This window comes from Sphaerodactylus townsendi, linkage group LG03 (genome assembly GCF_021028975.2).
Source record: "Sphaerodactylus townsendi isolate TG3544 linkage group LG03, MPM_Stown_v2.3, whole genome shotgun sequence".
NCBI lineage: Eukaryota > Metazoa > Chordata > Lepidosauria > Squamata > Sphaerodactylidae > Sphaerodactylus > Sphaerodactylus townsendi.
The window spans coordinates 121352185-121377603 of NC_059427.1; the positions used below are offsets into that span (position 1 = coordinate 121352185).

The window sequence follows — 25419 nt, forward strand, 5'->3', positions numbered from 1 at the left end:
TAGTCTGTATTTTAAGTGTGGCTGTAGAAGATTGCCAGTGATCAGAAAACGGGTCTGGCCTCCTTTTGTGCCTTTAAAAGCAGTTTTAATATAAACAGATCAAATGAAGCTTTGTTAGCATGCAAATTAATGTCAGCAGCTAGTGTCTGCACATCATCTTGCACAAAAGTGGGGTGCACTTGAAGTTGGTAATAAGTTGAATACTTGTCAAATGTTTTAGCTTAGATCAGTGGTTCTCAACCTTCCGCGACCCTTTAACACAGTTCCTCATGTTGTGGTGACCCCCAACTCTAACATTTATCCATTTTACAGATGGAGAACACTGATGCAGAGAGTCTTAGGCGACCCCTGTGAAAGGGTCGTTTGACCCCCAGGTTGAGAACCACTGGCTTAGATAGTATGAGTAAGGTGCAGCCCCCAAAGCCTTTGACAGTATTTTATTGGTTCTGTAGTTCACAGTCCTGCTCACAAGGGGGCACTGTTCCTGCACAGCAAGACAGAGTGTGCGCCCTTTTTTTACAGTGGTATCTAATGAGATCAGCATAAGCTTTGGTCAATCCAGGAGGCATGAAAGGACTATTAAAATAACAGATGGCTGACCTAATTGGTGCATCCAGGGCAGACGGAGGACTGGATACTGTTTCCTCAAAAACAAGAGCAAAGCAAGTACCTGGAGGCAGGGTTAGTGCTGTTTATATTAAATGTTTGCTTTCAAGGAAGGTGCCCATAGTAGTGCTTTCAAAGGACTTCCAGTTTTTTCTAACAGCCAACTGCCACTAGAGAGAGAGGGGCTACTGCACAGCATGGATTTGGATTGACACTTCGAGGCTGGTGCATTTATTTGGCAGCGTATATTGTAGAGAAGCAAAGCGCTTGCTGCTAAAGCTAATGTGAGAGCTAACTACTGCTGTTCTTGCAAAGTAAGTGTGAACCCAACCTGTTTCAACTGTTTGCCCGTTTTGATAATCAACACTGGTGGGAACTCACCGAGGTTTCAGGCTGGGATTGAACTGGAGGCCTTCTGCAAGAGCTATTACCACCACTGCCCCCACTCTGGGTTCCTTCCCTTGTAGAAGATTCATCTGCGCAAGAGACTTGAGTGAGTCATGAAGCTGGGAATTCCAGCCTGCCGCTGGGCTCAGCGCTCACAAGTAGGCTTGGCTCCAGAACCTGCTCCAGAACAGCCTTCTAGCTGCGCCCTCTTCCCTCAGAGGGAATAGCCAGAAAGTGGGCATAGCAAAGTTGTGACAAAAGAAGGGTCAAAAGGAGGCAAAGGTGTGATGGGCTGAGGTTTTAAAAGGCCTTTTAACAACAGCCTACTTTTGTGGCTCCCAGGATTACATAGCAACCCCCTAAATGCTTAATAGAAAGGGAATTCTTATGTGGATCCCTGCCTCTCCAGAAATATGGAGTTAGGGGAGCGATTTTGTGGATGCGATACTTACCAAACTGATTGGAAAATACTTCACGTGTTTGGTCATAAGATGGAGTGACTACTGTGTGTGATTGCCTCCCCTCCCATCTGAACCTAAAGTAGTATGTTTATGAATGTGTACAGAATGTTTGCTTTATAAGGATGGTATTGATTAATTTGGCCTGAATACAGGTGACTGAAATTCTCTCTCTTTGCTACCTGATGGGTCATTGCTGGAAGCTACTGCAATGAAGCTGTGATGTGGGGAGAGTGGGATTGGAGCTTTTATTCAGAAAGCTTATTTTCTTTCAGGATTAGCCGTTCGTCTGCAAAATCTACACTGGGAGTAGCCTTTATTATATACAATTAAATGTACCTGGTTCAAGCAGTAATAAGCATTAACACTATACAAAGAATGTTCAGGGGCGGGAGGTGTTAGACTACAGGCCATTGCTTCATATGCAGTTTCTGCAAAACCTTATGCTGGAATAAAACGTTCTTGGAGGCACTGCAAGACTCTTTGTTTTTGCAGCAGCGGGCTGTCAAGAGTTATCTCGAGGGTTGCCGGCAACCCGGTGGGGGGTGGGGGGAATGACCTGTTTCATTAACAGAGGCTTAATGGAATGTTATTTATCATGTGATGTTTTCCTGTAGCCCGTGCAATAAGAACTGCCCATTCCCACATATTAAGCCTCTGTTAAAGAGCGAAGACATGTTGACAACCCAAACTACTACTCCGGATTGATATCTCCTTTGAAACCTGAAATGGCGCTCTGGTAAGGAAGGAGTTGCCCTTCCTGAAAAGAGAGTGTGACTCCTTCCACACATGCAGAATAATGCACTTTCAATGCACTTTGCAGCTGTGCGGAATAGCAAAATCCACTTGCAGACAATTGTGAAAGTGGATTGAAAGTGCATTATTCTGCATGTGCGGAAGGGGCCTGTCGCTCGCAGGCTGTTGGTGTGAAAGCAAATAAGGGTGAGGAGAGAGCCGAGGACGCTTTGCCCAGAAGGTGGCGCTGTTGTTGCTGCTGCGGCTGCGCTGTCACAATCGCTGCTCCTCCTTTCGGTTGGGCTCGCTAGGAAATGACCTAAGAGGAAACCCTCCGAGTTTGCAAGCCATGGAAAGAATTCGTCTTTCGTGAAAAGTAAGAGGAATTGCCCGGGGATCTGCCTGCTGGCATCGCCTGGGCGCTTTTCCTGGCGGCGGGGCGAAGAGAGGAAGGATGCCCATTTTGCACCTGCACTCCATGCTCGAGCTGCTGCCTTTCCTGCTCCTGCTGCTGCTGTTCTTGGCTGTGGGCTTCTTCCTGATCTACCTCCAGCGACCCGACCCAGAAACCAAAAAGAATTAATGAGCGTAGATTGGGGAGGGTTTGGGGGCTGCGATTTCTCTGCCAACTAAAAAATGCAGATGCTCCTGTCCTGAGACGGGAAACGAAGACCCAACAGGTTAGTGACACTTGGTCCTTTGCAGAAGTCCCTTAGACAGAAACAAACTTGCAGCTCTGAGTGGGTAGAGCAGTTTCTGTGCTGACTTGACTTGGCGTGCCCTGGAATTTAAAACTGATTCACTTGTCCACGTATGGCTTGCTGAGATCTGCAAGATGTGGCAGCATGTTCAGACAACCGGTCTTTGGCTGACCCCTAGACCCCTTCCCATCCACAGGGCTGTTTGCTTGCATGTGCCTCAGCTGGCTGTCAGGTACATACAATGAATTATGTCAACTATGTGTACACCTCCTGGTATGCACATGGGAGACACACATGTCTGTTGAACTTTGGCAGTCCTTGCCCAGAAAAAGTGACAGGGAAGGTCAAGGGATTGGGAATATGCTTATGGAAATGCTATATACATGTGGTGAGGGGTGTAGACAAAGTGTGAGGTGCCTACATTAAGTAGAGGATTTTTTGGGCAGCAGTAGTATGAACATCACACTAAATCTGTCAAACTGTCATACATAACAAGAACGGTAAAGCCAAACCAACTGTGGGCCCTGAAGGTCTGTGCTGAGCTTTATTAAGAAGCTGGCTCATACTGAGACCTGCTGTTCATCCATGAGCACTCCAACATCTTTCCCAGCCTATAAAACCTGAGATCCCCCTTTAAAGTGAAGATTGTAGTATTGTGCATGGGACCCTAAGGTGCTCTGCCACTGATCTCTGAGGCCAAATTGGCAATAACACAAACAAGATGGAATCATGCCTCTAATCATCTTACACTTTGACCAGAGCACAGTCCAAGTGAAAATCTAGTTGATGTGCTTTACAATACAGTGGATGTCATTCAGTATGCACAGGGGTGTATGGCTGCTGTAGTGCACACAGAAACAAAATTAATCTGAAGAGCAGTTCAGAACCCACTATAGTTGTTATGTATGTTTGTGTTTCTGTTTTCAGTGGGTGGAGGCAGTTGCCACTCTGCCAGGATTTCATTGGACATAAAGGGTGCCTATATCTTTGCCCAGTTTTGTCTGAGTCTTCAGCAATAGCCTACTCTGACAGTACACTGGCATGCTAACATTTACAAAATGCAGTGAGCTTATCACAATGTAACTGTGTACTAGACCTTTGTGTGTGCATGTGTGTATGTTGGGGGGCGGGTGAACTAGAAAACTGACTTTCCAGTTCACAAAGAAGGGGCAGATAGGATAAGTTAGTTGTTCTGGTGAGTAGACCATTTAATGTGAGCAGGGATTGTGTGTGTGCATAAATCCTGTTGCAGACACATGTTTGGAACCAAGTCATGAGTGGCTGCATGCAACTCAAGACTTTAAAAATAAGCCTATTTAAATAGTATTTATGACATTGCTATAACTATTGTAATGAGAGCCAGTGTGGTGTAGTGGTTAAGGTGTTGGACTAGGAGCTGGGAAACCCATGTTCAAGTCCCCACTTGTGCCATGGAAGCTTGCTGGATGATGTTGGACCAGTCATACTCTCAACCCTGACCCTGGCTAGTATTTTGATGGGAGACCTCCAAGGAACACTGGGGTTATTTTATCAACCTCACTTCACCAGCTATGAGACAAGCATTTATGCAGGCCCAGCTAAATGTCCTTCCTTCAGCTGTCACATGGGGAAGATTCTCTCAAGTCCCTTTGCAAGAAAGACTATGTAAATGTCCCCTCAAGCAAGTCGAGTTCACCAAACATGTTCTACTGCACTATATTAAACATATCAAGCAAAGGAGATCATTAATTGATCCCCACGCAAATAGATGTTTACTCATTTCTGATTTGGATAGGATTTGGTTGCTTTTAAATGACTGCAATGTTAGATGAACTGAAAATGTGGCAAAATTTTTAATATCTATTTCATTAAGTACATGTAAACTGAATAACTGATTTCAATACCTTTGACTTCTCCCCCCCCCCTTTTTCCCCTATGCAATTAAAGGTTACAAACAAACAAACAAATAAAAATTTTAAAAAAACATACTGGGGTGATGCAGATGCAGGCAATAGCAAAACAGCCCTGAAAGTATCTTGCCTAAAAAAACACTATGGGAATGCCATAAGTCACCTGTGACTTGACAGCAGAAAAAGCTGTTGTGAAGACAAAAGGTTAGATAACATGTCCTAGGGAACCACTTTTTAAAAATGCTGAGGTTTTAATACTGAAAAATCCAAGAGCAGATCTTTGGATTGTGATTGAATCTAGCCACCCTCTCTACTGATATATGCATGCCTTTTTGTATTCCAAATGGTGCCATTAGACTGTTGTTTATATCATTTACTTACTTCATTACTGAAGGCAAGGTGGTGTGGCAGAGATCAGGGGTTATTGTGAGGATGAGAGTACAACAGGCAGTAGTGTAAGATGCCTGATAAACAGCTTTACTGGAGATTGGGATGTGTGTGTCTTAAGGAATCTACTGGAAGAGACGCCTTTTCAGGCATTGCAGAAAACACATAATTAACAATGCAGGAGTGGGCAAATAACTTACTAATGTGATTGTGGATAATGAGAAGGGCCCATGACACAAAGGTGAAGGTTGAAAGATGGAGAAGACGAAGAGCTTGAAAAGAGATCACTGCCTCTTGGGTTAGTGGGAACTAATTGGGAATAGTGTGGTATAAAAATAGCTATTTTCACTCTTGAGCTTGGCCATTTGATTGAACCCCAGATTATTTCATTCTTCCTCTTGGAATGATGCCTTGTTTCATTGCCCTGCAGCTGTCTGTGTGTAAAGTGCCATCAAGTTGCTTCCGACTCACAACAACCCTATGAATCGCTGTCCTCCAAAACATCCTATTATTAACCATCTTGCAAACTGAGGGCTGTGACTTCCTTCATAGTGTCTGCCTGCAGCATGAGCATGTCATGGTCAGGGAATTCTGATGAGTGAGCAGTGTGTTTGACTATTTGTCAATTCATTGTTAAGCTGGGCAATAAGCATTTGGGGCTGGAATAGAACAGGGTGGGCAGGTAAGCCTGGATGTTTTCATGCAGAACAAAGATATCTTTCTCCCTCCCTCCTCTATACAAAAAAACCCTAATGTGAACAGAATGAATGAAACACTGAGAAGTCTTGAATCAGAAGGATCTAAAGGGGAGGAAGATGGGAGTTATAGCTTCTGGCTGAAGAGATTTCCAACTTCGTGTTAGTTTTCAGGGACTCCATTATGTTGCTATCCCTCCCATATGTTTGGCACTTCTGTTTCCTGCACCATAGCAAGCCAGAGTTTCTGACATCTAGTCCAAACTCCTTTTTTGTCTCAATAACCTATGTCTGATCTCTTCTGTCTCCACAGTTTGCCGCTGTGTGCTGCTTCCCTGACCTAGCACCACTGAAACAGAGCAAGAAATGGGAGACACAGGCAAAGAAGAGTATAAAATACACTCATTTGATGTAGAGAGTCAGCAGTTATTGAAAACAGCCTTCAAAGGTTGGCACCTCTGTCTTTCTCTCTGGCATTTTTCCCTCCACAAATCAACATGATTAATTTTGTTGAAAAATGGATGAAATCTGGAATTTTAGAGACCTATTACCATTAGCCATTTTAACTAGTTTAAAACTGGTTCTCATTTTCTCCCCTTCCATCTCAAAAGAAAATAACAACTCTGGAAATTCTGTTTTCCTGATGTTTCTAAAAATACTGTTTGGATTCCAGACCACTCTATATGACTGCAGTTCCCAAACTTGCCCAGTTTGAAACAGAATTACACTTGTATTGTAGGTATAATGTAGGTCAATCATGGAATAGCTTTCAACATGTCACTATATCTTGACCTCAGATTTCTCCCATCATTACAAATGAATAATTACTGGTCTTCGCTGCAGGAACACTGTCATGAGAAAAGATTTGTTGGAGCAATCCATGGACAGTCCATAAACTAAGCAGCTAGCAAAAATTAAGGAATCCAGAAATAAAGGACATATTAGCTGAACTATTTTAGACATTCAAAAATATGCCTGTGGCCCATTATGCATGGAAGGCTTACCTTGTGGCTCTTCATTGTGCAGTGGACTTGTAATGGGGTCTCCTTGCCTTTGTCTGTTAACACACGAGGAGGCAGAACACAGCCTGCAGCACAGTTTGTCTGCTGAACATTGCCAGCTCTCAGTTTCTAGTTCTCTTAGCTCTACTCTGCCCATTGAATCAGCCTTAAAGGCACAGACCTTTCCCCTCTCCACACACCAACATACACTCATTCTCTCTCTCTCTCTCTTCCTGCCACTTCTGCTGTGGCAGGGAACAGAGAGGCTTGTTTTAAAAGAAAGGCTGGTTTGAAATACATTTCTAAAGCCCTCCCGATTATCGGGGAGGGTGGAAGTAGAGCGGGGGATGTGTGGTGGAGCCAAAAACAGATCCTCCTTGGACTACTCCTTGGAAAAGTCCCCTCTGTTATTATTATATCAAAATCTCGATATAAGCAGGAAGGAGCTGGCAATATGAAAGTGGGGAAATGAGGGGAAAATCATGGCTAACAGGGTGAAGCTAGGCAGGCTGGCTGTGAGCAGAGGGAAGATGTCCGGGGCAAAGCTGTGCTCACTGGCAAATCTGTCATGCTCTGGCAGCAAAGCAAGTTAAAGTTGTGCTAGAAGTGGTCTTGCTTACCACAGAGAGAATGGAAAGTGAAAGCAGGGCTCCAGGAAATACATCTATACAGGAAATGTTGCTGCAATGGACATTTGCCCCCATCATGCAACAGATACATTGTGCATAATTGGCCAGTGTGTATTTTTCCTAGTTACTATTTACAGTTACTGTTAACAATGTTGTATCTTCTTATGTAGACCCCAGCAGTGTAGACTTGGAGAAAGTGGCCAATGTAATTGTGGATCAGTCCCTCGAAGACTATGTGTTCAGCAAAGAGGCCGGGCGTATCTGCTATACCATCATTCAGGTGAGAAATTGAAAATCCATGTTTCACATGATTTATTCATTCATTTATATTATAAAGACTTATAGAACATGCTGCTTAAAGCCATTTGTGTGCAACATTACAAGTAGAATTGGCAGTTTGTTCTGCAGTGTCAACCATATGCCACGATCCAATTTGCACATACTGAACACCACTTTAATGAATGTGGCTGTCTATGATAAAAAAATAAATCGCATCTCAACATGAGACTTCAAGTCAGTGAAACTAGTACTGCTAGTCCGAAATGTGCAAAGAAGTGTATGCAGATTTTAAAAAATTGGAAAAATAGGATTGGAAAGCATAAGATTTGGAAACAAAAGTAAGCCCCTTTCTATTTGCTTTCTTGTTATAGGGTCTTTCCCAGAAGATGCCATCATGTTTTCAAAATTATTTTCATTCATATGAACACTGTGAAATAAGTTTCTCGTTATCTTAACTTTTCTGAAATCATTTATTTCAAAAATTCCCTTTTCCTTTGTTTCTTTGCTTTGAATAATTATACCTGACCTTTCTCCCAAAGTGGTTTATATCATTCTCCCCTCCTCCAGTATTATCTTCACAAAAACCCTGTGAAGTAGGTTATGCTGAGAATACGGCCCAGGGCAGAGGCATATGTGGGGGAATGGCACCCGGAGACAAATTGTTTCAGGGTGCCCCCCCCCCCCCCACGCCTGGGGGCAGGGCTCCACTCTCACCCCCAAGTTGCACCCCCAGACTCCCAGGAGCTGGCAGCCCGGCTTCTGCCGTTCCCTCTGGGGAGAGCAGAAGAGACTGCAGTCCTCTGTCCTCCGAGAGGTGCTTTTATAAACACTGAAGTTGGGGACGGGGCTCAGGGGGTGGCGCGGAGTGCCTCCACAGCTCAAGTGGCAGAGCAAGGAATCAAACCCAGTTCTCCAGATTAGAGTGCACCTGCTCTTAACCACTACGTCACACAGAAAGGAGCCTGTAGGTTGCATTAAAGAAGTTCTGGATGTGCATGCTGTTCATTTTGGCATTACCTCCAGCCATGATTCCTTTCCTGCAGATGGAGCTTGGTAATGGCATGCCCTGCTGACCTTTCTGGGTATCCAGCCCAACTTAGAGGATAGAAGGGGAATCTATCCCTCCAACAACAGCCCAGACTTGGTGAGCAAAACACATTCATGGCCCATTGTCAGTTTTGCCTCCCTGCAAACTTTATGCCCCTATAGGCTCCTGCATCATTTTTCTGTACAGTGATGGGGTTTGAATATTGAGAGATATGCACAGCTAGATGTACACATTTATTTACTTTATTTATATCCTACCTTTCTCCCCAACGGGAATTCAAAGCCGCTTATATCATTCTTCTTTCCCCTATGTTATCCTCACAACAACCCTGTGAAGTAGGTTAGGTGAAGTGTGTATGACTGGCCCAGGGTCACTCAGCAAGAATGGAGATTTGAACCTTGCCCCTCAATCCTATTCTGAAACTCTGCTCCTTGTACCACAATGCCTTTCCACCTGGGATCCACACCTTTGTTACAGGCAGAAAGCAAGCAGACTGGCCAGAGTATCTTCCGGCGAAGCCTTCTCAACCGACTTCAGCAGGAATACAAAGACCGTGACGAACTGCGAGGCCGTTCCCTCCAGGCCTGGGTCTGCTATGTCACCTTCATCTGTAACATCTTTGATTACTTGAAGGTAAGAAGACCCTGGTGAGAGGATGACCCTCTTCTTTGAAGTCACTAATCCAAATGTGTAAATTCTTTGTTGGCCTCTTCAAGTGTTCATGAGGGAATATGTGAATTGGAATCTGCCTCTCCCTTGAATGCTGGAGAAAGGAGCAGCCTTTCTTAAAGCAGCAGCCAGGATAGGCCAAGAGGACTTATAGGGCTGGTTAACCTGGCTAATTCCTGCCCTTTAAAGTGGCACTGTGTCGTTTTAATTGGGAGCAGTTACCTTTTGTCTACTAAAGGACAGCAGCTGCTGCCAGGGAAAACACTACACTATATCTTGAAAACAAAACTAAAGGCAGCGCCTGTTGAAGGTGAGAAATGAATGAGATGTTCCAGGTGGGGTGGGGGGGATCTGTTACCTACGTAGAGTGCTGCATCCAGTTCAGTAGGCTTGAAACTCATGTCTCAGTATTTTGGTTATGCCCTAGAAGAAGAAGAATTTGGATTTGTATCCAACTTTTCTGAATCGTAAGGACTCTCAAAGCAGCTTGCAGACTCCTTCCTTTCCTCTCCCCACAACAGGGACCTGGTGAGGCTGAGAGAGCTTGGAGAGAACTGTGACTAGCCCAAGGTCACCCAGCAGGCTTCATGTGGAGGAACAGGGAAACAAATCCAGTTCATGAGTCTGCTGCCCATGTGTAGGAGTGGGGAACCAAATCCAGTTCTCCAGATTAGAGTCCACCACTCTTAACCACTACACCACGCTGGCTATTTAACTTTAAAGATGCCGCAGAATTCTTTAGTGTTCTTCTTGCAACCTATTTAGCCTTGCTACGCTCTTGAGCATTTTAAATTATTATCTTGTATTTAGAAAACTTTTATGCTGCCTCTTCAGGAACCTACTGGATGTGGTTTACAGAATAAAAAAATAATTAAGACAAAACATTAAGTGAAAACTCTAAGCCCAGCATAAATATATATGCCCTAAAAACAGATCACAAACAGCTTAAAATAAATCTGGGGGAGAGGAGGGAGGGAGTGCAAAAATGATGTGTCTTCAAAAACTCAGTTATTCTTCCAACATCACTTAACAAATACGCTGCCCCCTAACAGGTAAACAACATGCCAATGATGGCGTTGGTGAACCCAGTTTATGATTGCTTGTTCCGACTGGCCCAGCCTGACAGCTTGCAGAAGGAAGAAGAGGTGAGTGTCCAGGGACACAGCAGGAAAAGCCATCTTCGGCTTGCCTGCACTCCAGTTGTTCTGCTTTGGGGCTAGAAAATCTACACCAATCAGTTTGCATATTTGCAGGAGGAAGACAGGGGACCTACTCTTTCCTTTCCTTGTTTGTCTGGTTTTGTTCTAATATCCAGCCTGGGAACAGGAGGAATATCATTCAGTAGCTGCACCTTGACAGACCACATTCTTTTCTCTTCCTTCTGTTAAGGTGGACTGCCTGGTGCTGCAGCTGCACCGCATCGGGGAGCAGCTTGAGAAGATGAACTCCCAGAGGATGGATGAGCTCTTTTCCCTCCTAAGAGATGGCTTCCTGCTGCAGGAGGGGCTCAGCTCCCTTTCCCAGCTGCTTCTGCTGGAAATCATTGAGTTCCGGGCTGCCGAATGGAAAATGACAGACGCAGCCCAGAAATACTATTACAGCGAAGTCACAGATTGAGCAGGCTGTCGCTATCATCTGCTCAGGCTACCCAGAGGCAGGATTTGAATTCCTACTCTGACTTCCTTTCACCAGCAAACTTCAAACCAAACAAACGCTGCAACTATTTTTGTTAACTTTTCTTCCCCTAGCACTTTTTGTACATAGGATGTATCATGCGCTTGCATAATAGTCCCTTTATTCTGGGTAACTAGTGGCTGAAATTGGGGAGAGGGGGGTGCAGCCTGATTTAGGAGGAAAGGATATAATTTCAGAACTGCTGTCTGGCATGGCCTTGCACTAAATAGCGACCTGTCAGTCACAAACTGAGCTGGCCTTTTCTTTGTAGAATTGCTGCCTCCTGAAAACTTGCTTGCAGATGCTGATTGGAATGTGTGCAAGGCAGTGGTTTAAACCTTGGCAGAGAATAATTCTATGGACATTAGAAACCCTCTTCAGCCTCTTCTTGGTGAATTATTCTTTTAATAGTGTTGATAGCTGATCTTCATTTACCTTTTGGTTGAGAAGGGGAAAAAACTAGCAGATAATTTTAGCTTCCTTTTGAGCCATTTGCTTCTTGGGTGTAGATTGTCATTATGAGACAGGAATGACATCTAGGCAATTTTACCTCTGCTCTGAGTTTGGTCCAAGTCCCAATTTCCTTTCTACCATCCACTAACAGCAGCTAGTTGCATCACACTTCCTATTGCTGGTTTGTTAATGGAAAACGTGCAGCTTTTCCAGCAAATTGTCACTTCTAGGCGCCTTCCGCACACACAGAATAATGCATGTTCAATCCACTTTCAGTGTACTTTGAATTCAGTGTACTGCATTTGAATTCAGTGCACTGGATTTTACCGTGCAGAATAGCAAAATCCACTTTCAAACAACTGTGCAAGTGGATTGAATGTGCACTACGTTGCATGTGGAGTAGGGGCCCTATTGAGCAAACAGGTGGAACTAGCAATGATTAAATATACCAGCATCACTGCCATAAATTAAATGCAGATAGTAGGGTGTGCCATCCCTTTGTTTTGCATCCTGAAAATAAGATGTTTGAAAGCTGAGATTCTGCTTAGAGCCAACTCATTCAGAACGTAGAGGCACGGAACTGAACCATTTCAAACTGCAGGGATGCATGTGTGCCTACCAGAGTGCTCCTCCAAACTGTCCCTGATAATAGAAAACTAGCGTAGCCATGCAAGAAGGCAAGGCTCATCACACTGCCATGCTAATTTTATCCAGGCAGGGCTTTTTTCTAAAAAAAGAAGGAATATGCCATCACGTCATCTTTTGTGGTCAGTCCGCAGTCACATTTTAGGAGCGGGTAAACCTTGCAGTATTTCTGAACATAAATAGTGTAATCAAACGACGCACTTGATGATGAGTTCCATGTATTCAGTTCCCAGCTTTCCCACCCCCACCCCTCTTCAAAAAATCTCAGGTAGGGGAGAACCTGATTCTGTTGGGATAGAGGGAATTAAACTTCCCCCTGCATTGTTTCCCCCAATGGCCTCAGGGAGCCACTAATTTGCCCTGATGCTACTTTTAGCAGCCTCCCTGTCTGATTTTTTTAGTGATCAAGGGACACACCTCATGACTGAACTGTTGCTTACACTGGCAGAGCACAAGGTGTGTAACAGAAGCTGCTATCAGGCCGTTGCATCTACAAGTAGTGCTCAGTGTTTCCGGGAACAGCACATTGTCTATGGCCCTGGAGAATACAGCAGCACCTTTTTAAAAAGCAGGATGAGCAAACTGACTCTTCCGTAGCTGCAGGAGGGTGCTAAAACAAATGCCTTCAACCTGCAACTAATTCTGTGCCTCAACCCCTTTTCCCTACTTCTGGCCCGCTTGGGTGTAGCAAGCCAGAAAGGCAGTGCCTTTCCCCCCTAGGAGCTGGAACGCCCTCAGGCTGCTCCAAAGCCTCACCGTTCAGCAGGCTTAACCCTTTGAGAACATAAGAGCTTGGACCTCATTTTGTCACATTTGTACAATAAATACTTTGAACTACAGTATTGTGAATTTCTTTTAGAACCTCCTGAATTTCTTTTAAGAAGGCTGGTTTGCTTTGGCAATTTTTAAAATAAATAAACGTCTCGTACTTCTGCATGCTCTCTCTCTTTCCCACTCATTGAGGTCTCCTGATTAAAAGAGGGCCTTGTGACAGGATCACAATTATTGGCCAATGATAAACATTTCCTCCCTATGACTAAGCTGATTTCTCCCCTCTCCTTTTAGCCCACAAAGCAGTAGCAAATCCACGAAGGTCAGCATGCTAGAGTAACAATAAAAAGTTACCTATGAGATTTTGTGGCTTTACTTGCAAGGCTGTTTTATAGTCTGTATAGAGACCATTCTTTGGAGAGAAGCAGCAGGCACAACATTCAGCAAGAGAAATTTATTTATACAGTATGATAATTTATATAACTCTTCCAGTGTATTGCTGTCTTGCTCAAACTGGTTTACACAACAGGTCATGCTTGCCCGCATTTTACAGATAACAAAGCTGAACTAAGAAATTAGGTAAAAGGGTAAAGGGCTGTGTAAGCACAGGGTCATTAGTGACCCATGAAGTGATGTCATATCACAACATTTACTAGGCAGACTGTTTAGAGCATAGGTGTCAAACTCGCGGCCCTCCAGATGTTATAGACTACAGTTCCCATCATCCCCTGCCAGCATGATGCTGGCAGGGGATGATGGGAACCATAGTCCATAACATCTGAAGGGCCGCAAGTTTTACACCTATGGTTTAGAGGATGCCATTACCTTCCCCAGTCATCTACACTTTACCCCCCAGGACTCTGGGTACTCACTTTACTGACCTCCGAAGAATGGGAGGCTGAGTCAACCTTGAATCGGCTACCTGAACCCAATTTCCACTGGGATCGAACTGAGGTCATGAGCAGACCTTCATCTGCAGGACTGCAGCTTACCACCTTGTGCCACAGGGCTCCCTACCTAAGAAATTACTTCACTAACCAGCCATTGCATAGCAGACATGCCATATTAACCCCACAGATCAGTACCCAACAGGCCACATTAGTTCTCGGCTAATACATCTTGCATGAACACATAGCTGCAGCTGGGGCTGAGGAACTTCTACTTGTGTTAGCTTTCCACAGGTGCAGTTCATAGTGGTCAGCAGCTGGATGGCTTGCAACAGCAAGTGGTGGTTGAACCCTCAAATAGTACATCAAACAGAATTTTAATTTCTGTTCACCTTATTGCAAGTACAGTACCACATACTAGGAAGAGGAGGAGTTTGGTTTTATATCCCCCTTTCTCTCCTGTAGGAGACTCGAAGGGGCTTACAATCTACTTTCACTTCCCCTCCCCGCCCCACAACAAATATCCTGTGAGGTAGGTGGGGCTGAGAGAGCTCCAAAGAACTGTGACTAGCCCAAGGTCATCCAGCTGGCATGTGTTGGAGTGCACAAGCTAGTCTGGTTCACCAGATTAGCCTCCACAGCTTGTGGCAGGGCGGGGAATCAAACCTGGTTCCCCAGATTAGAGTGCACCTGCTCTTAACCACTACACCACCACATTCAACTGTCAATCATGAAGTGTAAAGCAATCAAGTGATGAAATATATACATGCATGACACATGATCCAGAAAGCCTGCTCTCATCTGGAACCAAGGGCATAAATTTGAAGGTTGAGTACCAACTTTCCCATCATTCTCTTTGAGACAGAAAGTTAGTTGCAGTCTTCTCCCTTCAAGTTCCTTTTAGGCAAGGTCACAAATTTCACTCAGTTCCTTTTACACATACATCACAGTCAAGCAACCAATAAAAAACAAAAGTAATGTAGGAAAGGAGACTATTAATCAGAGAGATCAAAATGTGGTTTCTATCTTTATTATCAGTTAGTTCTTAATTTGGCTCTGCTTCTAACGAAGAATTCAGAATGAAATGTACAGCAAGTAGAAAACAGGTGCTTGTATATCTTTGAAGTCATCTAGGAAATGAGAGTAATCAGAACTTTTACCTTGTAAGATTCAAGAAAGGAACTCCTAAAATACGAAATTTCAAAAGGTAATTTGCTCTGAGGTTTGTTAAACATCATTTGAAAAGAGTCATTTGAGAAGCATGCTCAGGCATGTGGTATGCCAAGAAATGTATCTGGATGTTCTTTGCCTTCCTTGCAGTGAAGTCTCCGTCATCCTAGAGTGTGTTTGCCAGAATGGTGCATTCTCTACCACCAACGAAAGTGTGCAAACGCCCGATTAGCCTCTGCCATTTTGTGCAGTTCGTGCTTTTTCTTTATTACAGGGCCTTCATTGTGGAAGGCTGCCAGCAGCTCATTGGAGAGTTTTTCAGGCAAGAGCGTCCGCCTATGTTTGTTTTCCCTGCACTCAGTGATCATCCATTTCATAGACAGAAAGCGCCGCCGGCTGTCCCTCAGGGGGGTAGGCACCTGCAGCAGACAAAGATTAAACGTACTCTGCATTAAAAACACCCTGAATCTGAGTAAAAGAAACTTGAAACAACTGGCATATGCTTATGGTGGTGTTTATTCCCTGTCCAAGATATGAACTTCAAAGCACTGGATTCTTTTGAGCAAGAACTGTAATAGGAGAGCCAAGGTACTCATAGACTGGGAACTTAAGCTGCTGGGGCAGAGATTTCCAAAGGCAGTACTACACTGGGCATAGCCCTGCCTTCTGAGCCTTAACGAGGAACACTGCCCTTTCTCAGCCAACCCTTTATTTAGCTGCATCACAAGGTTTTCAGAACGAAAAGATGAAGCTGAGGATGGCTCAAGTGCATGTACAGTATTACTTCTGTACATAAATGAGAGGCTTAGCTCTCTGAAGAGGTCTCCATACATCTTCCAAGTAACTTAAAGCACAATGCCCAATAGGTTGTTTTGTGTGTGTGTGTGTGTGTGTGTGTGTGTGTGTGTGTGTGTGTGTTTTGTGTGTGTGTGTGTGTGTGTGTGTGTGTGTGTGTGTGTGTGTGTGTGTGTGTGTGTGTGTGTGTGTGTGTGTGTGTCTGTGTGTGTGTGTGTGTGTGTGTGTGTGTGTGTGTGTGTGTGTGTGTGTGTGAGAGAGAGAGAGAGAGAGAGAGAGAGAGAGAGAGAAAGAAAGAAAGAAAGAAAGAAAGAAAGAAAGAAAGAAAGAAAGAAAGAAAGAAAGAAAGAAAGAAAGAAAGAAAGAAAGAAAGAAAGAAAGAAAGAAAGAAAGAAAGAAAGAAAGAAAGAAAGAAAGAAAGAAAGAAAGAAAGAAAGAAAGAAAGAAAGAAAGAAAGAAAGAAAGAAAGAAAGAAAGAGTCTCAGCTCTTGAACAGGCTGATGACTTACCTGGTAGGATCGACCACCTTTCTGCATATTCACCAACCCAATAATAGGTTCACAGTTTTTCAGTGCCTGATGGAAGATAGTGTAAGGGTTGCACTCAATGTTTTCTCTCTCCGTCTCATTGGCTTTATAGTACTTCTCGAGTTGCTTCCTCTTAATGGCTTCTAAAGTCTGAATTGCAAACAATAGATAAGTGGGGTCCTCTGCTCCTTCTCTGAAAGATTCTCTAAGCAACAGCATTTTATCTGCCCCATGAATGAAGAAAGCATTACCCATACACATCTCCCAAGTATCTCTAGGCAGAGAGTGCAATTTCTTCAATAAGATGATGCAGGGTCCCCAACTGTTGAGTTTCCTTTCTAGCTACTGGAAGCTGGACCCTGATTCATTCATGTCACAGGAGCGAGACAAGACAGAGAATTCAACTTTCAAAACAATCTCAGTGGCCATAAAAGTCTTTTTTTAAAAGAGAGAAACTGGGGAATTCCTCAGAACTTGCTCAGAATTTAATGCAGAAAGCAGGGGTATACAATTGGATGTGTGACTTCAAATATATGCAACTACCTATGTACAAGCATAGAATCATAGAGCAGGAAGAGACCCCAAGGGCCATCAAGTCCAATCCCATGCAATGCAGGAAGACATAATAGATGAGGAACATTACACACCATTTGTTCTGCTTGCAAAATTAAGAATTTTGGATTACAAAGCCAGTAAAATAAAAAGAATGGGGAAAAGAGTGCAGACACACAACATGGTCACACTAGAAAGACAAGGGCAAAGGTAGGCACTCTCTTTGGCGGATTCCGCATAGGCCAAAAAACACAGTTTACACCGTTTTAAACCATTTTACACCGTTTTCACATCGCTGTTTTTGGCTCATGCGGAATCCGCCTATGACTCTTTTAAAATGGGGATACTGCTGCTTTGCCAAATTGGCAACAGTGAGACAAAACCATTCATAAATACCTGATTCATGAGGGTCCGGCTCAGAACTTTATTCCCTCCCATCATCAGCATGCTAGTAAATTTGCTGTAACAACAACGTACAACCATGAGTATCCTAGATTTCTGATTTCGTTATCAAGGCACAAGATCCCTATTGCAAAACTCTACCCTTACACTGATCAACCACAACATTATGCATGGAGATCCAGGACAAGAGTGCCAGTTACTTCATATCTGCTTTCAGTTTTCCTAACCTGCATTAAAATCACTACCATAGGGAGGGGAGGGGAGGGAGTGAGGGATGGCATGCAAGGGAGGGGAGGGGAGCGGAAAATAGCCCTGACACTTCAGGTCACCCAGCTGATTATACTTCCTGGATCCTTCAACTAATAGTTGCTGCTATCTGTTACAAATTGATTATTAACTAGATTTCCCAATAAAAGCAATGAGACTGATATACTGATACATAGCCAGATTCAGACCTTATCAATGGATCATAGAACACAGAACTGGTGACACAGGAAGGGGCAGCTTGTATGGGTCGGACTGTTTTTAGCTCTTGTTCAGCCTTTTCCTCTTCTGATAATTGCTCTGGAGGCTTTTGATATGCTTCTTTGTTTATTACTGGTTTAAGATACATGGGATCATATCGGCTCCACCTGATCTGGGTCAGCCTGTAAAGGATTCAAGGAACAGAATAAGAATTTAATACAAAAAAATGTTCAACCCCCAGGAAGTGAAAGTATAGAATTCTACAGATTCTACACCCTTGCATCCAGTTCTGTGACCCAGTTTCATAGATGCATTTTAATGTACTTCCCTTCAACTTAATGAGCATTCAGGGCAACTTACGAAAGGTATACAACAATAAGCTATAGGCAGGTTTATATGGTGATGCACACTGGACACAGATGGTGGCACAACTGCCCAACTACAACTACCCCTATGAGGAGAGATTTAGGGAGCTGGGTATGTTTAGTTTGGCGAAGAGAAGTTAAGAGGTGACATGATAGCCATGTTTAGATATCTGAAGGAATGTTATGTTGGTGAGGGAGCAAGCTGCTCCAGAGACTAAGACCAATGTGATGAAGATGTGGCAGGACCTTACCCAAGACTCCCATTGTTCTATGGGCTGTCCTACGGGCATGGTCAGGCCTCTGATTGGCCCCTTGACCCGTCACCCACCTGGAGCTTTAAATTGTTGGGGTCAGAGTGGAGCAGTGTTTCCCATCTGCTGCCAGCTTGATGTCAGTGTACATGCAGGGACAGGTGAAATGGAAGTTGGCTGGGCCAGCAAACGTTGGAGCTATCAGCAGCAGCCGCAGCAGCCCACCAGTGCTCTAGCCTCTTTAGGTTCTTCTGAGGGCTGAGAAGGGCCACACAAGCCAACAGATGGGATGGTGGCATCTTTGAGATGAGTTGGGGCAGTGATGTCTAGGCAGATCGGCTCCAGACACCATGAATGTCAAAAAGCATGAGGGACAAGATAGAAACTTGCAGAACTCCAGAGGAGTAACAACCCTCTTAGGGCCACACTCTGAAACTTACCTTAAGATCAGAACCACCACAGAACAGTGTTTCCTAATTCCAACCCTGAAAGATACTAGGATACTATGATCTATGGTATCAAAAGTCATCAGAAGGTCCAGGAGAATTAAAAGAGTTGCACCACCTTCCTGTGCATTTTCTGGCTGATGTAATCCAACTAATTGTTCCAGCCCCATAACTAGGCCTGAAACCAGACTGGAATGGATCCAAACAATCTACAGCATTCAGAAAACTCTGAATTCTTTCAGATCTTGCTGAAGAATGGTACATTTGAAAGTGGATTATAGTTGTTCAGATCTTCTGGATTCAATGTAGGTTTATTTAGGAATGAACACACACTATCCACCTCAAGACAGGAGAAATCACTCATTCTCTCATGGAAGCATTTACTTTTTCTCTCTCCTCCTCCTCCTCTGAATACTTGAAAAGGCAAGAGGGGCAAGGGTCATACAAGCAGCTGACAGGTTTTTAACTTCCAAGAAATCCTCTCCACATTCTTTCACTGAACATGTTGAAAGGTATCCCACATTACCTGGCCGATCAGCACCCTGTGACTGTCCAATCCTGTCACTGCTAAGGGAGAATTCAAGTGGGAATGAAAGCAAGAGGTTTTACCCTCATGCACTTAGCTACATCTTTTCAGGATAAAGATGACATCAAATTTGAGAATTCATCCACCATTTCCTGGACCGTCCTTATTCTAGGATGCTCCACTTGGGTCCCAGCGCATTGAAGACAGAACTAGGTAGGAACCAGGACTCAAATGGAGCATTGTTAGAACAAAGACAGTCTGAGAAATGGCAGATGAATTCTCACCTACAGAATATTCCACTTACAGCATATTCCAAAGGTAGCCCCACCTACAGCATATTCAAATAGTTCAGTCTCAATGTTACCAGAGTATACATGTATAGCATCAGATTATTTGATGTTCAAAATTGTGTTTAAGATGGTTAAAGTATGGTTAAAATATGGAAGCATATTTAGCGTGGATTATAATCCACATTTGGATGTCCAAATGAAGTAAAAGTATGATAGTTTTTCACATTAATCTAAAATGCATAGATGTTATCTTGTAAAAAAAAATCAATCAAGTTTATATCCATTTAGTACCAGGAGATAAACAATTCATTTAAATTATTTAACCCTTCCTGACATCAAACATACACTGCAGATCCAGATCCATCATCTTGCCTCATGCCAAATTATATAAACATCTCAATTTAAATATTTTCCCCATTTTTCTTCAAAAACAAACCAGATGTTATCGCAAATGAACATCTTATGGTTATAGGAAGGAACATTGACACCACAAGAACTTATTGCCCATTGATTCTCACAAACATGCATTATAAATTAGGGAGTGGAATGTTTTAACAGACATCTTCATTCATAGAACCACTGGCACCGCAATCATTCAGAGTTGCTGCCGGGGTTGCCAACCTCCAGGTGGGGCCATTGAAATTCAATGTATTTAGAGTGGAAAACTACACTGCGAGTCACCTGGACCAGAATGCATTACACACAATTTGCTGAGCTGCTTTTGGCATACGGTAGTTCGGTTATATGGCTGGTAGATGAATATGCATGTTTTTGGCGGGGGCGGCAACAGATTCTTTTACCTTTTCAAGTTCTTTTTCTATAACTGTCAGGTCTGTATTTCATGAAGATGGCACGTTTTGAAGCCTTGGTGCGTGTGCTCTATGCAGACGGAGTTATATCAAATAAACTGAAATTATGTACAGCAAAGACTCTGCATCCCATATTATCAGCACAGATTCTGGAAACCCTTATTTTAGAACTTCACTTACCCAGGTAACCAAACCTTGGTATAGCCACATAACTGTTGTCCCCTCACCCGGAGCTTTTCCATCATGGGGGCAGCCATGTTGAGTCTGTCTTCAGGACCCTACCAGTAGGTGTCTAAGATCCTGCCTGACAGTTTTGCCTTCTTTAAGCTCCGTTAGAAACTGGCTTCTGCATAGCAGCCTTTTACGTGTAACGGTGTCAGTGATCAATGGGAGCGGGCGGGGTGGAGGGGACGGGACCAAAAAACCAGTTTTTAAAATATATCTCTTTGCCAGTTCGAAATCTTACAAAATCAGAAAGTAATCCCTTCTTTTGCCTTTTAAAAAAATATATGTTTGTCATTCTGTCGTTGGAGTTTCTCTCACATAACTATTCGAAATTCTCTTCTATTGATGTAATTATATGCAGGGCTCTTTGGCACATGCAGAATAATGCACTTTCAATCCACTTTCAATGCACTTTGAAGCTGGATTTTACTGTGCAGAATAGAAAAATCCCATAAAGACTCAGAAAATGTTATTCTAGAATAAAATTTCATGCACAAAATAAGTGAATTTTAGTCCACAAAAGTTTATGCCATAAGAACATAGTCTTTTCAGGTGCCACTAGACTTCTGTTCAGTTTTTGTGCAACAGACTAATATAGCTATCTCTCTGGGATCATTATTGTGAGTATTGTCGAAGGCTTTCACAGCCGAATTCAACTGGTTGTGGTGGGTTTTCCGGGCTGTGTGGCCATGGTCTGGTGGATCTTGTTCCTAACATTTCAGGTAAGTTCCACAACAAGTTCCACTCAAACACTTACTGATTGGTTCCCCACCCTGGGACATGGACAATATATACCCCAAACATTCTCTTCTCTCTGGACACAGTGTGTAACAGACTTCCCTCTGTGATACACCTCTGAAGATGCCAGCCACAGATGCAGGTGAAACGTTAGGAACAAGATCCACTAGACCACGGCCACACAGCCTGGAAAACCCACCACAACCAATTATTGCGAGTGTTTCAAAATGTCAACACCAAATGTGAACACCTATTCATCGGAAATTCAATGAGACTTGTTCCCAAAGTAGCATGCATAATCTTGCAAGATTAAACTTTCAGTAAACACACTAGAATACTTTGTGAGATGTAGTAACAAAAGCTGCTCAGTTCTTGGGGAAAAACACAGAAGACAAATCATGGTTTGAATTGTAGAAATTGCACATGACCTGAAGGACTTGAATCAAAATGTCTGATCCCATACCACTGTTCTTATAGAAAACTGTGGGGACTGGTTAAATCCAGGTGATTTTGAACAGATCCTCATAAATTCATACAATTTTTACACTGGAATGAAACCACCATGTACAGCATGTCTTAGTCTATAGGACGTACCACAAAAATCATGCATCCAATGCACCGTGGGGCCCAGTGGCACAAATCCTCATGCTTTTTGCACTAGGTCACCCCAAAATCACCATCATATCACAGCTCAACCACAAATTTCAGCACAATAGTCACAATAGATCTCCTATTTTGTACTGTGGTTTTGCAGTGATGCAAAAACGTGGTTGCAAAGCATGGATCCTCATGGATTGCTTTTGCATTGGGTCACCCTAATGACAGCATCAATTCACATGTTAAATCTATGGATACAGCTTGCACCACAAAGATCAAGCATCCATTGCTTTGCAGTACTGCCACAGTGCAAAGACATGGTTTTGAAGCCCTGTTCTTCATGGATTCTCAGAGTGTTAGCAGTATGTTGCCCCAAATTTACCATCAGCCCACATATCATGTCCATAACCACAGATTGCACGGTGCACCACAACAACACACATCTGTGGCACCATGGGCTAGCCCCCCAGCGCAGACATGGTTCTGAAGCATGGATGCATATGGGCCTCAGGGCTTTTGAAGTGGGTCACCCCACACTCACTATCAAAGCACATATGTCTACCGCCACAGTTTGCACCACAAACATCACACATCCAAAACTTTCTGGGTCTCCCCTTATTCATTATCCATCCACCATTTATTATCCATGGCCAGAGCTTGTGGCACCACAAATCACTGGATGAGTGATTGTTTTGCTCAGATCTGTGGCTAGGGACATGAACTGTGATGTGATGGTGATTTGGCAGTGACAGTGCAGACGTCATGAGGATCTGTGCTTTTCAACCATTTTTGTGCCACCATGGATGGGAAGCATGGGATGTGTGATTGTTTTGGTTTTGCCTATAGACTAAGGCCCCTTCTGCACATGCAGAATAATGCACTTTCAATCCACTTATTGTTTACAAGTGGATTTTGCTATTTCGAACAGCTGCAAAGTGCATTGAACGTGGATTGAAAGTGCATTATTCTGCATGTGCAGAAGGGGCCTTAGGCATATTCTACACATTAACATGGTGGTTTTGTTTCATTCCAAAAATCATGAATTCATGAGGATCCGTGTTTTCATGCTGCTGCTGTGCCACGAAGTGTTGTGTCCACTTTTTATAGTCCTGACTTCCACATGTGATTTGATACTGTTCTGGGGGAGTTCTCCATTAAATAGTGGAGGATCCATGGGGATCTGTGTAGATCCGCCTTTTCCCTTTCTCAAGTCCCAGCAATTCTATGTATGGAAATGTTAAGAGATCATAGTCTACGCCTCTACTACTCCAGGAACATCTTGCTTGAGCAACAAATGAAGAGGTTGCTTCAAACAGAAAAAAGCTATTACGTTTGAAGGTCTTTTGATATTACTTGGAGTGTAGTAGTGGGAGTGTTAACACAGAGGGACCCCAACTCAGTTCTCCACTTAGCTATGAAATTCCTTGGCTGTCTTGCTTTTGCTCAATATGTCCAGAGATTACAACAGGGAGGGCCGAACTCTTGGGCAAAGGGTGAGGTAAAACCTATGGGAGCTTCTCCACCTCCTCCCGAACTCTACTGGGCTGGCTCTGCCCAGCTCGGCTGTGGCGTCGCCGGTCAGGGGGCGGAGTCTCGAGGTCGGCCGGCAACATGGCGGAGGCGGAAGGGGAAAGCCTGGAGTCCTGGCTGAGTGAGTAACCCCCGTCCTCTCCCCTTCCGCCCAGTGAGGGGGTGGCGGCTCGGCTTCCCCCTCGGTTTGGGGGAAGGACGCAAGGGCGGGAGGGAGGTCCAGGAAGCCCCCGGGACGGGGAGTCTGGGGCTGTGGTCCGCGGGCTGTAGGGAGTGTGAATGGGGCTACGGCAGTCCCGAGGAAGGTCTGGAGATGGGTCGGGGCAGGGGAGAGATGGCGAGGCACGTCGGCCATGGGTAGAGAGGCTGTGTGATCTCATGCAAAGGAAGATTGTGCCTTAGCTAGGTGAGAACATGTCGACAGATGCAGGTTTTTCGCATCCCTCCTGCAAAGCTGGACTGGACGACAGAAACACAGGCTTCTTTTGCCTGGGGGCAAGTTAAAGGTGCTGCTCACCTTGGGACCCCCCTGCCTGTGACTGTGTCACCGGCCTCTGCCCATCCCTGCTCCTGATCTTTGTCAAGGTTTTTTTTTTTTGTCTTGCAGTGATGACTTACCCTGAGTACCCACATTTTCTGCCCACAGCATTTCTGCTGTTCACCCGTGACCCACAGATCATGACTCATAGTGTCCTACTTCCCCTTTCTTTAGTCCATACCAGAGGGTCTTTTTCCTTATGTTCCCAAAACGAGTCTCTCAGTTCCTCTGTTGCCTTCAATTGACCATATGCATGTGTGGGTATATTTTAATTTTACTTCATTTATACCCCCATCATTTCCCTCCAAAGAGACCCAAAGCAGCTTACAGCGTTCTCCGATTTATGCTACATACAGACATGTGCCCCTTTCTAAGAATAACTAAGGAAGGGGAGAAGACAGGGGTTATTCAATATTTGAGCTTCCCTCAACTCTGCCCCCTGTCTCCTTTATACAAAATCTGGAGTAGGATGGTATGAAGTGTGATCTGGAAGTATTGGTGTTCACATGCCACCCAGCTTTGGAACTCATTTAGTGCATTTAGGCGCACTCCTTGTTTTCTCAGCCTTCTACCTCTCTGGTAGAAGATAATAAAACTTGTTTACATCATATTCAAGAACTTTTGGGACATTCTTCTATGAACTGATGTGTGCTGTATGTATATTCCCTTACAATGTTTGTGGCCATGATCATTCTCCTTCTACTTCCTTTACACTTCACCGAAATGTCATTAAAATATTTCCTAATTAGTATGAGCAGTTCAGGCATTTCCTGTGCAAGTGGAGTGTGCCTCCTGGATCTGGCAGGTTGTTATATTTTAAAAGGGTGGTGTGGACTGTGCATATATTTATAAACCAATTTTCCTGAATAAGCTTGAAATGATTTATATATTTAAAAAACACCAATATACAATGGATAAGAGAAAAACCAACATTCTAAAACCACTAAGATAATACCATTCAGTCCAACATGCTTCTTAATAGCTCTGCCTCACATTGCTTCTAAATTACAAACAAGAATATACGGTACTTGCACCATTTGGCAACCTGCTCTGCAGAGATGGAGGTGCTACTAAAAAAAAATCCCTTGAGCTGTAGCTGTTCTAAACTCGTGCCAGAACAGAAGGCAGACCCTAGTAGGAAGACCATAATGTCCACCCAGGCTTATATATGGGGCTCATATATGGTATCTTTACAGTCTTTCCCCAGTATCCTTTTTGTTAAAGTAAGCTGTTCCTGACAGGCTCCTTCACAGTATAATATGATGTCTTAGTGAACTTA

The 25419-nt window shown here is 43.8% G+C and overlaps 3 protein-coding genes across 7 annotated transcripts in view; 2 read left to right on the forward strand and 1 right to left on the reverse strand.

Moving 5' to 3' along the window:
* The first annotated feature begins 546 nt into the window (after positions 1-546).
* Positions 547-13192, forward strand: MIF4GD (MIF4G domain containing). 4 transcript variants are annotated; one of them, XM_048491433.1, is made up of 6 exons: positions 547-681; positions 6172-6306; positions 7659-7768; positions 9293-9448; positions 10537-10629; positions 10874-13192. In XM_048491433.1, exons 2-6 carry the CDS (start codon positions 6225-6227, stop codon positions 11099-11101), a joined length of 669 nt encoding a protein of 222 aa, XP_048347390.1. In that variant the 5' UTR covers positions 547-681; positions 6172-6224; the 3' UTR covers positions 11102-13192. The 4 variants fall into 4 exon arrangements, with proteins under 4 accessions (XP_048347390.1, XP_048347392.1, XP_048347389.1 ...); XM_048491435.1 differs by lacking the exon at positions 547-681 and adding an exon at positions 847-920; XM_048491432.1 differs by lacking the exon at positions 547-681 and adding an exon at positions 2480-2866.
* A 1736-nt stretch (positions 13193-14928) lies between these two features.
* On the reverse strand, positions 14929-20823 carry MRPS7 (mitochondrial ribosomal protein S7). Its single transcript, XM_048492170.1, has 5 exons — positions 20693-20823; positions 17816-18007; positions 17355-17418; positions 16389-16556; positions 14929-15503 (listed from the first exon to the last, which is right to left on the reverse strand). The coding sequence occupies exons 1-5, from the start codon at positions 20767-20769 to the stop codon at positions 15282-15284; spliced, it is 723 nt and encodes a 240-aa protein (XP_048348127.1). The 5' UTR covers positions 20770-20823; the 3' UTR covers positions 14929-15281.
* A 2825-nt stretch (positions 20824-23648) lies between these two features.
* Positions 23649-25419, forward strand: part of GGA3 (golgi associated, gamma adaptin ear containing, ARF binding protein 3) — a 38632-nt gene continuing 36861 nt past the window's right edge. For both annotated transcript variants that reach the window (XM_048488256.1, XM_048488257.1), the window contains exon 1: positions 23649-23723. In XM_048488256.1, the coding sequence (XP_048344213.1) occupies positions 23684-23723 (40 nt within the window). In that variant the 5' untranslated portion in view covers positions 23649-23683. The remainder of the gene's footprint in view (positions 23724-25419) is intronic.